Genomic DNA, 16,482 nt, shown 5'->3' on the forward strand with positions numbered 1-16,482 from the left:
TTTCTACAGCTAGGTCTGGCAGCCTATTTTTGTAAATAAATTTTATTGGAACACTACTGTTCATTTACATGTCTGTGGCAGATTTCTAGGTAACATTGCAGAGTAGGTGAACAGGAAACATGGCGTACAAAGCCTAACATATTACTACATGGCCTTATAAGAAAAATTTGTGGCCAAGTGTGGGGGCTTACCCCTGTAATTCCAGCACTTTGGGAGGGCAAGGTGGGTAAATCATGAGGTCAGGAGTTAAAAACCAGCCTGGCCAAGATGGTGAAACCCCATCTCTACTGAAAATACAAAAATTAGCTGGGCGTGGTGGCAGGCTCCTGTAATCCCAGCTACCTGGGAGGCTGAGGCAGAGAATTGCTTGAACCTGGGAGGCAGAAGTTGCTGTAAGCCAAGATCTTGCCACTGCACTCCATCCTGGGCAACAGAGCAAGACTCCATCTCAAAAAAAAAAACAGAAAGAAAAATTTGCTGGCTGGGTGTGGTGGCTCACGCCTATAATCCCAGCACTTTGGGAGGTGGGCGGATCACCTGAGGTCAAGAGTTCGAGACCAGCCTGACTGACATGGAGAAACCCTGTCTCTACTAAAAATACAGAATTAGCTGGGCATGATGGTCCATGGCTGTAATCCCAGCTACTCTAGAGGCTGAGGCAGGAGAATCACTTGAACCTGGGAGGCGGAGGTTGCAGTGAGCCAAGATCATGCCATTGCACTCCAGCCTGGGCAACAAGAGCAAAACTCCGTCTCAAAAAAAAAAAAAGAAAAAAAAATTTGCTGACATATGTTCTAGAGCAAAACATTTGCAAACTGATGTTTACGAATATAAATTTATCTGGAAAATAAGTGCTTTGCTTTAAAATAAACAAGATTTATAACAACTAGCACTTTTTATAACAGTGTAGGTTTGGGATCTAAGTAAGTAAGGTTTAGAAATTGATGGGTCAAGAGATTTTTCTTTTTTTTTTTTTTTTTTGAGACACAGTCTCGTACTGTCACCTGGGCTGGAGTGTAGTAGCGTGATCTTGGCTCACTGCAACCTCTGCTTCCCGGGTTCAAGCAATTCTCCTGCCTCAGCCTCTCAAATAGTTGGGATTACAGGCACCTACCACCATGCCCAGCTAATTTTTTGTATTTTTTTTTTTAATTAGAGATGGGGTTTCACTATGTTGGCCAGGCTGGTCTCAAACTCCTGACCTTGTGATCTGCCTGCCTCGGCCTCCCAAAGTGCTAGGATTACAGGTGTGAGCCACTCTGACCAACCAAGATTTTTCTTTTTTTTTTTTTTTTTTTTTTGAGACGGAGTCTTGTTCTGTCGCCCGGGCTGGAGTGCAGTGGCCGGATCTCAGCTCACTGCAAGCTCTGCCTCCTGGGTTTACGCCATTATCCTGCTTCAGCCTCCGGAGTAGCTGGGACTACGGGTGCCCACCACCTCGCCCGGCTAGTTTTTTTGTATTTTTAGTAGAGACGAGGTTTCACCGTGTTAGCCAGGATGGTCTCGATCTCCTGACCTCGTGATCCGCCCGTCTCGGCCTCCCAAAGTGCTGGGATTACAGGCTTGAGCCACTGCGCCCGGCCCAGCCAAGATTTCTCTAATGGTTCCTTAATTAAAATAAATTATGTATCCTTCTAATTGCCATATGAAGCCCCCAAGGAAGACATTTTCTTTGAGACGGAGTCTTACCCTGTCACCCAGGCTGGAGTGCAATGGGATAATCTTGGCTCACTACGACCTCTGCCTCCTGGTGGTTTCAGTGATTCTCCTGTCTCCCTTTCCTGAGTAGCTGGGATTACAGCCGTACACCGCCACGGCTGGCTAATTTTTTGTATTTTTAGTAGAGACACGGTTTCACCATGTTGGCCAGGCTGGTCTCAAACTCCTGACCCCAAGTGATCCACCCGCCTCGACCTCCCAAAGTGCTGGGATTACAGGAGTGAGCCACCACACCTGACCTAAGGAGGCTTTTTTTTTTTTTTTTTTTTTGGAGACAGAATCTTGCTCTATCACCAAGCTGGAGTGCCGTGGCATGATCTTGGCTCAATGCAACCTCCGCCTCCCTAGTTCAAGCAATTCTCCTGCCTCAGCCTCCTGAGTAGCTGAGATTACAGGCACATGCCACCACACCCAGCTAATTTTTGTATTTTTAGTAAAGACGGGGTTTCACCATGTTGGCCAGGATGGTGTCGATCTCCTGACCTCATGTTCCAGCTGCCTCAGCCTGCCAAAGTACTGGGATACAGGCGTGAGCCATTGCAACCGGCCCCTAAGGAGGCATTTTCTTACTGAGTTCCATTATTACCAATTTTCTTTAGTTCAGTTTGAAATTCAATTATCTGGACTCTTGTTTTATAGTTTGCTTTTGTTGTGTGATTCATAAGAGGCTGACAATTTTATGTTGGGTTAGATTTTTATAATGGATTTACCCAAAGCTCTGGTATTTGATAGAACTATTTTTGCCTTACAGATTATTTGCCCTACCTGAAAACTGCTTACTGCAAAACTCTGATGTTTTATCTAAATCTCAGGTCTCATTCAGCAGCTATTGCAATGTTAACTTTGTTGTCTTCCTTATCTTGCAGATGTATGTCCATCCCTGTGACGATGAGGGCTATTCGGAGGAAAGCTGAAACCATTCAGGCCGACACCCCAGCACTGTCCCTCATTGCAGAGACAGTTGAAGACATGGTGAAAAAGAACCTGCCCCCGGCTAGCAGCCCAGGGTATGGCATGACCACAGGCAACAACCCAATGAGTGGTACCACTACACCAACCAACACCTTTCCGGGGGGTCCCATTACCACCTTGTTTAATATGAGCATGAGCATCAAAGATCGGCATGAGTCGGTGGGCCATGGGGAGGACTTCAGCAAGGTGTCTCAGAACCCAATTCTTACCAGTTTGTTGCAAATCACAGGGAACGGGGGGTCTACCATTGGCTCGAGTCCGACCCCTCCTCATCACACGCCGCCACCTGTCTCTTCGATGGCCGGCAACACCAAGAACCACCCGATGCTCATGAACCTTCTTAAAGATAATCCTGCCCAGGATTTCTCAACCCTTTATGGAAGCAGCCCTTTAGAAAGGCAGAACTCCTCTTCCGGCTCACCCCGGATGGAAATATGCTCGGGGAGCAACAAGACCAAGAAAAAGAAGTCATCAAGATTACCACCTGAGAAACCAAAGCACCAGACTGAAGATGACTTTCAGAGGGAGCTATTTTCAATGGATGTTGACTCACAGAACCCTATCTTTGATGTCAACATGACAGCTGACACACTGGATACACCACACATCACTCCAGCTCCAAGCCAGTGTAGCACTCCCCCAACAACTTACCCACAACCAGTACCTCACCCCCAACCCAGTATTCAAAGGATGGTCCGACTATCCAGTTCAGACAGCATTGGCCCAGATGTAACTGACATCCTTTCAGACATTGCAGAAGAAGCTTCTAAACTTCCCAGCACTAGTGATGATGGCCCAACTATTGGCACACCTCTTCGAGATTCTTCAAGCTCTGGGCATTCTCAGAGTACCCTCTTTGACTCTGATGTCTTTCAAACTAACAATAATGAAAATCCATACACTGATCCAGCTGATCTTATTGCAGATGCTGCTGGAAGCCCCAGTAGTGACTCTCCTACCAATCATTTTTTTCATGATGGAGTAGATTTCAATCCTGATTTATTGAACAGCCAGAGCCAAAGTGGTTTTGGAGAAGAATATTTTGATGAAAGCAGCCAAAGTGGGGATAATGATGATTTCAAAGGATTTGCATCTCAGGCACTAAATACTTTGGGGGTGCCAATGCTTGGAGGTGATAATGGGGAGAGCAAGTTTAAGGCCAATAACCAAGCCGACACAGTTGATTTCAGTATTATATCAGTAGCCGGCAAAGCTTTAGGTCCTGCAGATCTTATGGAGCATCACAGTGGTAGTCAGGGTCCTTTACTGACCACTGGGGACTTAGGGAAAGAAAAGACTCAAAAGAGGGTAAAGGAAGGCAATGGCACCAGTAATAGTACTCTCGTGGGGCCAGGATTAGACAGCAAACCAGGGAAGCGCAGTCGGACCCCTTCTAATGATGGGAAAAGCAAAGATAAGCCTCCAAAGAGGAAGAAAGCAGACACTGAGGGAAAGTCTCCATCTCATAGTTCTTCTAACCGACCTTTTACCCCACCTACCAGTACAGGTGGATCTAAATCTCCAGGCAGTTCAGGAAGATCTCAGACTCCCCCAGGTGTTGCCACACCACCCATTCCCAAAATCACTATTCAGATTCCTAAGGGAACAGTGATGGTGGGCAAGCCTTCCTCTCACAGTCAGTATACCAGCAGTGGTTCTGTGTCTTCCTCAGGCAGCAAAAGCCACCATAGCCATTCTTCCTCTTCTTCCTCATCTTCTGCTTCCACCTCAGGGAAGATGAAAAGCAGTAAATCAGAAGGCTCATCAAGTTCCAAGTTAAGCAGCAGTATGTATTCTAGCCAGGGGTCTTCTGGATCTAGCCAGTCCAAAAATTCATCCCAGTCTGGGGGGAAGCCAGGCTCCTCTCCCATTACCAAGCATGGACTGAGCAGTGGCTCTAGCAGCACCAAGATGAAACCTCAAGGAAAGCCATCATCACTTATGAATCCTTCTTTAAGTAAACCAAACATATCCCCTTCTCATTCAAGGCCACCTGGAGGCTCTGACAAGCTTGCCTCTCCAATGAAGCCTGTTCCTGGAACTCCTCCATCCTCTAAAGCCAAGTCCCCTATCAGTTCAGGTTCTGGTGGTTCTCATATGTCTGGAACTAGTTCAAGCTCTGGCATGAAGTCATCTTCAGGGTTAGGCTCCTCAGGCTCGTTGTCCCAGAAAACTCCCCCATCATCTAATTCTTGTACAGCATCTTCCTCCTCCTTTTCCTCAAGTGGCTCTTCCATGTCATCCTCTCAAAACCAGCATGGGAGTTCCAAAGGAAAATCTCCCAGCAGAAATAAGAAGCCGTCCTTGACAGCTGTCATAGATAAACTGAAGCATGGGGTTGTCACCAGCGGCCCTGGGGGTGAAGACCCACTGGACGGCCAGATGGGGGTGAGCACAAATTCTTCCAGCCATCCTATGTCCTCTAAACATAACATGTCAGGAGAGTTTCAGGGCAAGCGTGAGAAAAGTGATAAAGACAAATCAAAGGTTTCCACCTCTGGGAGTTCAGTGGATTCTTCTAAGAAGACCTCAGAGTCAAAAAATGTGGGGAGCACAGGTGTGGCAAAAATTATCATCAGTAAGCATGATGGAGGCTCCCCCAGCATTAAAGCCAAAGTGACTTTGCAGAAACCTGGGGAAAGTAGTGGAGAAGGGCTTAGGCCTCAGATGGCTTCTTCTAAAAACTATGGCTCTCCACTCATCAGTGGTTCCACTCCAAAGCATGAGCGTGGCTCTCCCAGCCATAGTAAGTCACCAGCATATACCCCCCAGAATCTGGACAGTGAAAGTGAGTCAGGCTCCTCCATAGCAGAGAAATCTTATCAGAATAGTCCCAGCTCAGATGATGGTATCCGACCACTTCCTGAATACAGCACAGAGAAACATAAGAAGCACAAAAAGGAAAAGAAGAAAGTAAAAGACAAAGATAGGGACCGAGACCGGGACAAAGACCGAGACAAGAAAAAATCTCATAGCATCAAGCCAGAGAGTTGGTCCAAATCACCCATCTCTTCAGACCAGTCCTTGTCTATGACAAGTAACACAATCTTATCTGCAGATAGACCCTCAAGGCTCAGCCCAGACTTTATGATTGGGGAGGAAGATGATGATCTTATGGATGTGGCCCTGATTGGGAATTAGGAACCTTATTTCCTAAAAGAAACAGGGCCAGAGAAAAGAAACTATTGATAAGTTTATAGGCAAACCACCGTAAGGGGTGAGTCAGACAGGTCTGATTTGGTTAAGAATCCTAAATGGCATGGCTTTGACTTCGAGCTGGGTGAATTAGAAAGGCATATCCAGACCCTATTAAAGAAACCACAGGGTTTGATTCTGGTTACCAAGAAGTCTTTGTTCCTGTGCCAGAAAGAAAAAGTTAAAATACTTGCTTAAGAAAGGGAGGGGGGTGGGAGGGGTGTAGGGAGAGGGAAGGGAGGGAAACAGTTTTGTGGGAAATATTCATATATATTTTCTTCTCCCTTTTTCCATTTTTAGGCCATGTTTTAAACTCATTTTAGTGCATGTATATGAAGGGCTGGGCAGAAAATGAAAAAGCAATACATTCCTTGATGCATTTGCATGAAGGTTGTTCAACTTTGTTTGGGGTAGTTGTCCATTTGAGTCATGGGCAAATGAAGGACTTTGGTCATTTTGGACACTTAAGTAATGTTTGGTGTCTGTTTCTTAGGAGTGACTGGGGGAGGGAAGATTATTTTAGCTATTTATTTGTAATATTTTAACCTTTTATCTGTTTGTTTTTATACAGTGTTTCATTCTAAATCTATGAGGTTTAGGGTTCAAAATGATAGGAGGCCGAAGAGCAAGGCTTATATGGTGGTAGGGAGCTTATAGCTTGTGCTATAGCATCAAGCTCAAGCAGATTAGTCAGAGCCCGCCTTTAGAGTTAAATATAATAGAAAAACCAAAATGATATTTTTATTTTAGGAGGGTTTAAATAGGGTTCAGAGATCATAGGAATATTAGGAGTTACCTCCCTGTGGAGGTATTGACTTGTAATCTCATTTTCCTTTCAAAAAAAAAAAAAAAAGCTAAGGTGGCTTGTTGGGATGTAAACACGTTTTCAGATGAGATGCAGTAAGGTTTAGTGTAGGACAGCCTTCCTGACCCAGTGGCATGAAAACCATTACAGAATTAATAGTTCTCCTGTTTCCACAATGTGCCAAAAGTCTGCATCCCAGCATTTTGTTTGCAGGAGAACTGATGCCATTCCTAAGAGCTGGACTCATTGTTTCTCTTCATCACAAGGAGAAGGAGTCCAAACTTTAAATCACTCCACAGTATGCTCCCTGAGATAAAACAGTAACAAATCCGCAGCCATAGTTCACTTAAAACAATTTCAAGCTCACTTGAAGTAATGGGGGCCTGGAATGCTAGGTGAGCATGCAGATAAACCCTTGCTACTATGTAGCAACCCAATTGGACCTTTTTGGAGAAATAGGTCTGAGTCTGGATTCTGGAGGACATCAATAAGAGCCCTTCACATAAAAATATCGAAATCCAGGAGACTGTTTTGAGTGCAACAGAAGTTCTCAGTTTTTGGAGGGTCCTCTCAAAAATTCTGCGGCCTTACTTTGATATTGACACCTGCACTGTGCCATTCCTGATTATTCCATTCAGGATCTGTATCAGTGGGATGGGGCATGGTCCCCAGCACAACTCTTCTGGGTTTAAAAAAAAAAAAAAAAGCCAGGTGATTCCTCTGTGTGTTATGTCATAAGTGGAGTGACTTCATCATATATGGAAGAAGATTTCTATATTCAGCTCTTTCTGCAGGTTGGAGTCAGCATAGAGTTGGAAAATCAGCTTTGGCTTTCTTTCCTGTCTCATTTCCTCTAGTGTTCTCCTTTTTATGGTCATCAGCTCTCAACAATTCTGCCACTTTTGTGTCCCAAGTTAATAAGATGTAGGAAACAAAACATTGCAAAGTGGAGCAAGAAAAGTTATCAGTTACCATATCAGAGTCAAATGTCTTGGGTGACACTAAGAAGGATATGGGCAGGTGATACCAGAGTGCTTTATCTTGTGATGTTGATACAGCAGCAGCTTCTCAGACATTCAGCCAGGTTGGATTTCTCATGAGTTTGTCACCTAGTTTTGAATCCTATCCAGTTGGTTTCTGCAGGAAAAAAAAAAAAAAGTTACGTGGTTTTTAAAATTTGTTCTGGGTGGGGAAAATCTTACGGGGAATGTACTGAATAGTATCAGGGGCTCACCTCCCCCAAGCAGGGCCAACAAATACCAAAATGAGTAAACTGGGAAGCTTTTCTCTCTTTCTGTCTTCATCCCAGATCAAAGAATCCCGAGTTAGGATCTGGATGAAGGATAAGCCCCTGAATTGTCGATGGGCTCACCCCCACACTGACCCAGCATCTGAACTTGCTTAACAGGGAGCCGGGGCTAAACTGCTTCACCCTGCCTGAGAACCAGGGAGCACTGCATTTCTCCACAGGGTGGAGGAGAAGAGGCAGAATAAACCAAGCCTGGGACACCTCCCTCCTGTCTAGGTGTACTCATTCTTCTGTTTCAAAAGAAGGCAAGGACATGAAGTCAACTTCTACCTATCTTCTGCTGCTGGTGTCTTACGTATTCTCAGTTTGACCTGATTCCTCTTCTGTCTTTTGGCTTAACATTAGGGGTTCTTGGTCATAACCTGCTCTGATGTACATGAAGATTTCAGGTTCAATGTCAATGTGTCTTAAAACAGAAGTATTTTAGTGGGTGGGGGGTGGGGGGGTGGGGACAAACCGCAGGATATAATTGCCAAAACCAGGCTTGAGGTTGGTGACTCTTGAAAGATTTTCCTTCTTCAGGCCTAGATCGGAAAATTAAGTGCAGCAATATCATGAATTCTCAGAAGCCCTTTCAGGAAGCCAGTGAGTCATACAGTATCCACAGTTGAGTCACTTCAAGATGTCAGTATAGGAAACATTATTCACAATCCTTGGGCAGTCTCATTTTTTTTTTCCTTCTCCCCTCCTCTCCTGCACCCCATACATTTCTATCCTTGAGTTAGTTTTTGGAGGGGCAGGAAGTACTTAACATCTCAGAAGCTAGATTGGGAAACATGTTCAGCTATAAGAACTGAGCTTAAAATTTTGAGTTTAAAAATGTACATCAGGAGCAGCTGGGGAGGGTCTTTTTTTAAAAAAAAATCTTTCAAATTTGGTTTTCTGTGCATATGGCCGTTCTGTAAATACTTTGGGGTTTTTCATTTTTTTGAAAGTAGATGAAATCTGTTGTGGGATTTTTTTCCCGAAACATTACAAAATAACCTGTTTATTTACATGCAAATAAACTTCTTTGATAAAAAGTAATTTGCCTGTGTGTAATAAAATTTTAGACTTTGAATACTTTTTTCATTTGTTCAAAACTCCAGTCAATTTTAAAGAGTCAGTCAAAAGCAAATGTCTTCCCTGAGTACTACTTGAAATGGGTCCACTGGAATGGGTAACTGACAGACCTGTGCAACTTGCCTTCATTCTATTAATTTCTACCCTTTGCCAGTGTTACTCACCAAATGCATCCGTAGTTTTTGCTGGGAGAAAACAGCTCTTAGATGAGACAGAATGGAAAAGCTTTTTCATTCCACTGGCTGAAGTTAAGCAAAAACATTAAAAGTACCTGGAACAGGAGGAGAAGACAGACCTGGGTTTGTGGGCCTGAGAATGAGTTTTCTGAAGCTAGGTCCCTGGTTTTACGAAGCCCCCTCTAGGATTAATAAAAAAAAGGGGAGGGGGGCGGTCGTGGTGGCTCACATGAGGTCTGTGATCTCAGGACTTTGGGAGGAGGCTGGAGGATCACCTGGGCCCAGGAATTGCAGACGAGTCTGGGCAACATAGGGAGACCCTGTCTCTACAAAAGAAAAAAGATCCCAGCATTCTGGGAGGCCGAGGTGGGAGGATCACTTGTAGTCAGGTGTTACTGACCAGCCTGGCCAACATGGCGAAACCTCGTCTCTACTTAGCCAGGCGCGGTGCGGCGCGCTTGTAATCCCAGCTACTTGGGAGACTTGAACCTGGGAGGCGGAGGTTGTAGTGAGCCGAGATCGTGCCACTGCACTCCAGCCTAAGCGACAGAGTTGAGCCTCTGTCTCCAAAAAAAAAAAAAAAAAAGTTTGTACAGTGCTTTAAGAGTTTGGTAATATTCCCTCCAGCTAAAATATACCTATTCTTAAAGATCAGCACTTGTTGCTCTTGTTAATTTCTTAAATGCATAACAAGTCAGTCGCTAAAACCACTAATTAAAAGGGGTGTGAGGAAGACCAACTCATAACTGCTTTGGAAGCATACAATTAGCAGTGCTGCTGCTCCTACCAGGACTGCTGGAATTTATTATACAGTTTCTAATAGTTCACGCTTAGGATATGATTTTGTAGTTTGTTGCTCATAGAAGGGGCAACACAACTACAAAATCCTGGGTTATTCCTTCGTGCAAATTTGGTCATAAATTCTGAGACCTTGAAGGCCAGACTTGTTAAAACAATATAATATGATGACACAGATCAGCTTCTATACGAGCCCAGGAGTATGATGAAGTGTTTCTTTCCATCGGGAAAACGCCCCCCGCCTACTCGCTCACACACGCTTGTTTCTCCCGCCAAAATGACGTCAGGCCGAGGCTCTCACCAAACAGCGCCCTAACTGGCGGACAGGCAGGCTCTGCAGCCATTGGGCGTCGGCGGCGGCCGAGCAGGGAAAACCAAAGGCCCTTCGGTCTCGCCCGCCCCACCCCCACAGACGCGCGCCCCACCCCCGGCCAAAAGAAGGGTTGCCCGGCTCCGGCCCTGCACCCCCGACCCCCGGCTCCAGGTGCAGCTCCGCAGCCATCCCCGGACCAGGACGGGCACTCGGCCTGCCGCTCAGCGCAACCAGCCCTCGCCCTCCCGAGCCATGCACAGGGAGACAAGCGTCCGGCATCGGCCCCCCAGGCCTCCCTGCAGCACCCCGTAATGTAATACACTCGGATGGGGGAGGCGGCGGCGGCGGCGGCAATCGCGGTGGCGGCGGCGGCGGCAGCCGCACTGTCCCAATCTAGACACATCCAGAAAGAGGAGGAAAATGGCTCCGAGCAGGGACCGCCTGCTGCACTTTGGGTTCAAGGCGACAGTGAGTGACAGGGGAAGGGAGCTGGGTGGCCGGGAAGGGTGTGTGTGCCTTACAGGCTTCTGGGGAACAAGTAACGAGGAGTTGGGGGCGCGGGCAGAGGCTGAGGTTCTGTGCAGGTGGGTGCCTGCCTGTTTGCCCGCGGAGGGAGGAGAGGGGGACAAGCGGCAGAAGAGGGGCCCCGGCGCAGAGTGCGGTCCTGCTCTACTCTCCCTCGCCGGTCCGCGAGCACGCGCGCACTCGCACCCACCCCCACAGACCCCTTTTCCACACGCACAGGCACTTCCCTGCCTCGCCTTCTCCCGATGGGCTAGCCTGTCTCGGAGGCGCAGGGGGTCGTGCCGCCGCCGCGCTCCGGCTGCTCTTGGGCGCACCGTCAGGGCCGGTCCCGTGTGGGGGAGGGGTGGTCTCGCGCCGCCGCCGCGCTCCTCCTCCTCCCACCCCTCCCCCTCCCCTTCGCTCCGAGGCCCGGGCGGCTCTGTCCAATGAGCAGCGGCGTTGCTGGCAGGTGGGGAGTGTTTTTGTTTTGGGTTGAAGTTGAGGCTGAGGTGAGAGCCAAGCTAGCGACGTGCAGTCGTTGCGGCCGCTGTCTCCACGGGAGGTGGTGTAGGCCCAGCCGGAGCCGAGAGGTCTCTCGTTCCCGTCCCACGGCTCCGGCCTCACCCCTTCGGCGCCTAGTCCCCGTCCCGGAACTCCCGGGCCTGTCCTGGGCCCCAGGTCTGTGCACTCCGCTCGCCGCAGAGCCCGGCCCGGGCCGCACCCGCCGGCCCCATGAGGAGGGACGTGAACGGAGTGACCAAGAGCAGGTTTGAGGTGTGAGCTTGGGGGGCTCAGGCGGCTTGAGGAGGACGGGTCGCGCTCATCCCAAAACGTCCGCTCCGCAAGGAGCCTCCTCTCTGGCGGTCGCCGTCACCCACCCACTGGCGAGGCTGCCAGACTCCGCTCCCCTTTCTTGCGACCCGAAAGCCCAGCGCAGCCGGCTGCCCCCAGTCCCCTCGCCGGTTCGTCCCCCGTCTCTTCCCACCGGCGGGCCCCGGCAGGGGATTAGCTCGGGCGCCCTAATTCCCCCCTCCCCCAGGATCGCTCAGCTTTCCATTCTTTACACAACCCTTGGCTTGCCTCCTTCCACCCAGCCATCACGGCTCCGGTCCACCAGAGCCTGCTGCTTTTCTCTCTGCCACTTTCTTCGTGACGCGTTTGTTGTCTATTGAGGGAGGAAATTAGGGGATGGATGCCATTTCTCCGAGTTTGAGACCTTGGTGAAACTAGGGAAGTGAGGGCGGTAGTCTGGGATGATAGAGGCGACCACTGGTTTTCGGTGCTGTGTTTGGTTTGGGTATTGTTCTGATACTTCCTCTTCTTCCCCGTGTGGTCTGTACTTCTGTAGCTCATTGTTTCTGGGAACCCTTGGATGTCTACGTGCTTTGAGATTGGAACGAAAGTTCAGCAAATCCATTCCGGTCTGTCTTTTAGAAACTTTTTCTCCTCTAGCGAGGGAGGTTTAACTGGAGGTTTACGGAAGGTCTTGAAAGCGTCTTTAGAGAGTAGTCCTCGTGCAGGAAAGAGATTCCTTTGGGAAGTGAAGTATTGTAACTACTGATGAATTATAATAGTGTAACAATATACTGGAAGGTTCCTTGAGGGTCAAGAGAAAGAAACTTCTACAGGAAAAGTAAATGTCACCTGGTCGTTTCTGGCAGAGAACCAGGCTGACCTGGGATCACTCACAGCTCAGTGGACAATCTCACTCGGTGTTTTTCTTCATCTCCATTTGAGAGATGAAATTGTAAGACGGCGAGACAAAAGTTTAAGAAACTGGACAAGTAGGTGCAGGGAGTGAAAACTTTTAAGGGTTGTCAGTTTAATCTATTATTTGATATCTTATTATGCGAACTGGAAAATAATTTGAATTGATCCACGAAGATCAAGATAGGAAGTGTTTGGGGTGAGTTTAAGTTCAGAGCTACAGTGTTACTGTTGTACTCGAAGAGTGGAGAAAATCAAAGAATTGGCCTTCTTAGAGTTTTAGTATTTAACTTGATCACTAGAAGAAGATATTATGGAATATATTATTTGATTTTTAATAGAACATTGGATGACCCTCATGTACAGAGTCCCACTAAAGTTAATTTACGGTGGTTTCGTATTCAGTAGTACTGTAAAAATCCAGAATGTCACTAAAATTACTGAATAGATATTCAGCAGTTAACAGGAATCTTGAAAGGCAGTTCCAGATACTGAAGATTTGAGTCAGGGACAGTCTTTTGCCTGTGGAATTAGCTCTTGATCAGTTTGCTATTCATTTTAGGTTGAATAATTGTTGGAAAGTATTCTCTTGTGTGTGCTTTAAAATTACATTGCTATTTTCTATTTTTATAATTCTCATATTTTAATTTACAGTCTCTGTAGGGGTGGCATACTATAATAAAGTGCTAAGAAAATTTGTTGTTTTATTAAGAGGTTTCTTTTTAACTTGTAGCTGATGTAGCTGGCAACTAAAGCTTTCTAAATATGATCTGAGAAGGTAAAAAAAAAAAAGAAGAAGGGGGGGAAATCCTTCTTGGACGGTTTCATGATTAAATGTTTGTTTATAAACTAAAAGCTATTCACTTAGTATGATGTGACGTGTTCCATGCCAGAATACAGATGAGAATGGCTACAAATGATAGTGTTAATGAAGTTCATTGAGTATTTCTTGAAACCATTTACCTCTTTATTGACCTAATTTACAAGGACTGAGACAATTAGTAATTGGCTTCTTAGGAAGTAGTAAATAAACTTATTGCTTGTATGTTGAAAATATTTTAAATATTTACTTTCAGCCAATAAAAGATACGTAAATAAAGCAGATCTAAACATTTACATCAAATGATATTTTAAATCCTCAAGATTACAGTCTGCTTCTTAAAGAACTGATAATTTTACGACTGTAAGCAGATACCAGATCTCTCACTGAGAATTTTTGTGGATGCATGAAATCTGTATATCACATAATAGCTAATTTCAAATTATGGCTGTATAAGATGTATTTTTCTTGGAGAAAATAACTGAAGCTCTATGATTTTTAGATAGTTGGTTCATTGAAATCCTTTTATAGGTGTGCTTTTATATGTTGTAACTGGAGGCCACACACCTTAAATCTCCCACTCTGGGTTAGAGCTATATATAAAGAAAGAAGTTTAAGTTAAAACCAGGGGACCAGGTGAGGTGGCTCATGCCTGTAATCCCAACACTTTGGGAGGCCGAGGTGGGTGGATCACAAGGTCAGGAGTTCGAGACCGGCCTTACCGACCTGGTGAAACCTGGTCTCTGCTGAAAATACAAAAATTAGGTGGGTGTGGTAGTGGGAGCCTGTAATCCCAGCTACTTAGGAGGCTGAGGCAGGAGGCGAATTGCTTGAACCCAGGAGGTGGAGATTGTAGTGAGCCGAGATTGTGCCATTTTACTCCAGCCTGGGCGACACAGCAAGAGACTCCATCTCCAAAAAAAAAACAACAACAAGGGAGAGTACCTGTTAGCCAGATGTGTAGCATCTTGTAGAATAGCCAAAGTAGATGACTACTGAATAAAGAGTCTCTACTTAAGAGATCGAGAGATGTGAAAATTCATGTTTTCCTTGCTGTGTCACCTGGGCATTAAATGTATATAGTAATAACCCTTGTAGGTTAACGTAGTATGTGCTGAATTGTGTTAGTCACTTAATTAAAACTTACCATTCAGATATTTTTTATTATTTATAGTAAACTTTGTAGCAAATTTTAGTAATTTTCTTTCAAATTTAATGATGGTTATTGAACACTTCCTGCATGCCGGACACTGAGCCAGATGTTTTACCTCTGTTATCTCTAGTTTTTGTTTTTTGTTTTTTTTTTTTTTTGAGATGAAGTCTCGCTCTTATCCCCAGGCTGGAGTGCAGTGGTGCGATCTCGGCTCACTGCAACCTCCACCTCCCAGGTTCAAGCGATTCTACTGCCTCAGCTTCCCGAGTAGCTGGGATTACAGGCGCCTACCACCACGCCTGGCTAATTTTTGTATTTTTAGTAGAGGTGGGGTTTCACCATGTTGGCGAGGCTGGTCTTGAACTCCTGACCTCAGGTGATCCAGCCACCTTGGCCTCCCAAAGTGCTGGGATTAGAGCACAGAGGCGTGAGCCACTGCGCCCGGCTAGTTACCTCTAGTTTTACTATTCTGTTTTACACTTGAGGAAACTAGAGGCCTGAGAGGTTAAGGTGTTCAAATTGCACAACTAGTAAGTGGGGGAGCCAGGATTCCAATCTGCATTTTTTTTTTTGACTCCACTGTCATCCTGCTTTGTTTTTAGCATAACTAGCAAGAAGTCTATAAAATTTGTAGAAAAGAGCTTTTCTAAAGTTCATCCATTATATTTTATTTTGTATTTGCTACTCCTGGGCTCAAGCGATCCTCTCCTCGGCCTCCCAAAGTGTTTTGATTACAGGCATGATTACCACACCTGGCCACCTTCATTTTAAGTGCCATAATTGACATTATCTTAACACTTAGTGAGATTAGTGTTTAAATATCTAGGCTAGCACTTGAGTCCAAGCTTAGGTTTCTTTCAGTTAAGCCTCTCCACTTTGTCGTACTCTTAGTGGCTTCATTATGAGGATGTAGTACTGTTGGAGGAAAATTCTGTCTTAATGGGTTTATTAAAAAGCCTAACGTTAAAAAGTAATCATAGTGGTAACATTAACTGACATTCAGATACCATTTTACAGTTTAAACAGTGCCTGGAGATAAGAACCCGTAAGTTAGAAAGTGATATGCTCCAATTTGGGTATTTTGAATCCATGTTCATTATGGTTTTTCATTACACCTCACTGCCTTTCTTATAAATCTGTAATATTACATGCAACCTGTAACCCTAGCATGTAATATTTGTTTGCCTACTTGCTTCATTTTATCCAAAGTAACAAAAATCTGGCTGGGCATGGTGGCTCACGCCTGTAATCACAGCACTTTGGGAGGCCAAAGCGGGCGGATCACCTGAGCTCAGGAGTTTGAGACCAGCCTAGCCAACATGGTGAAACCCTGTCTCTGCTAAAAATACAAAAATTACCTGGACATGGTGGCATGCACCTGTAGTCCCAGCTACTCCAGCGGCTGAGGCATGAGAATCGCTTGAACCTGGGAAGCAGAGGTTGCAGTGAGTCGAGATCATGCCACTGCACTCCAGCCTGGGTGACAGAGTAAGACTCTGTCTCAAACAAACAAAAAACAAAATAACAAAAATCTTAAAATGTGGCAAGACAAAAAGAGCATACTACATTGTGAGCGAAGAGACCTGGATTTTTTTTTTTTTTTTTTTTTTGAGCCGGAGTCTTGCTCTGTCGCTCAGGCTGGAGTGCAGTGGTGCGATCTCAGCTCACTGCAACACCGCAAGCTCTGCCTCCCGGGTTCACGGCATTCTCCTGCCTCAGCCTCCTGAGTAGCTGGGACTACAGGCGCCCACCACCATGCCCGGCTAATTTTTTAAATATTTTTGGTAGAGACGGGTTTCACCGTGTTAGCCAGGATAGTCTCAATCTCCTGACCTCATGATCCGCCCGCCTCTGCCTCCCAAAGTGCTGAGATTACAGGTGTGAGCCACCACGCCTGGCAAGACCTGGATATTAATCTTAATTTTTTGCCAGCAACTAACTGTAACCTT

At 45.9% G+C, this 16,482-nt stretch overlaps 2 protein-coding genes across 6 annotated transcripts in view; both read left to right on the forward strand.

Moving 5' to 3' along the window:
- Nucleotides 1–9,026, forward strand: part of MED1 (mediator complex subunit 1) — a 50,148-nt gene extending 41,122 nt beyond the window's left edge. For both annotated transcript variants that reach the window (XM_033183203.1, XM_033183204.1), the window contains one exon: nt 2,586–9,026. In XM_033183203.1, coding sequence (XP_033039094.1) covers nt 2,586–5,832 — 3,247 coding nt within the window. In that variant the 3' untranslated portion in view covers nt 5,833–9,026. The remainder of the gene's footprint in view (nt 1–2,585) is intronic.
- Nucleotides 9,027–10,476: 1,450 nt separating this feature from the next.
- Nucleotides 10,477–16,482, forward strand: part of FBXL20 (F-box and leucine rich repeat protein 20) — a 147,625-nt gene continuing 141,619 nt past the window's right edge. For 2 of the 4 annotated variants that reach the window (XM_033183206.1, XM_033183208.1), the window contains exon 1: nt 11,307–11,627. In XM_033183206.1, coding sequence (XP_033039097.1) covers nt 11,586–11,627 — 42 coding nt within the window. In that variant the 5' untranslated portion in view covers nt 11,307–11,585. Of the gene's footprint in view, nt 10,818–11,306; nt 11,628–16,482 lie in introns of those variants that run through there. The other 2 variants (XM_033183205.1, XM_033183207.1) reach the window with 2 other exon arrangements.

Source organism: Trachypithecus francoisi, unplaced genomic scaffold, assembly GCF_009764315.1.
Source record: "Trachypithecus francoisi isolate TF-2019V2 unplaced genomic scaffold, Tfra_2.0 Lachesis_group20, whole genome shotgun sequence".
Classification (NCBI taxonomy): domain Eukaryota; kingdom Metazoa; phylum Chordata; class Mammalia; order Primates; family Cercopithecidae; genus Trachypithecus; species Trachypithecus francoisi.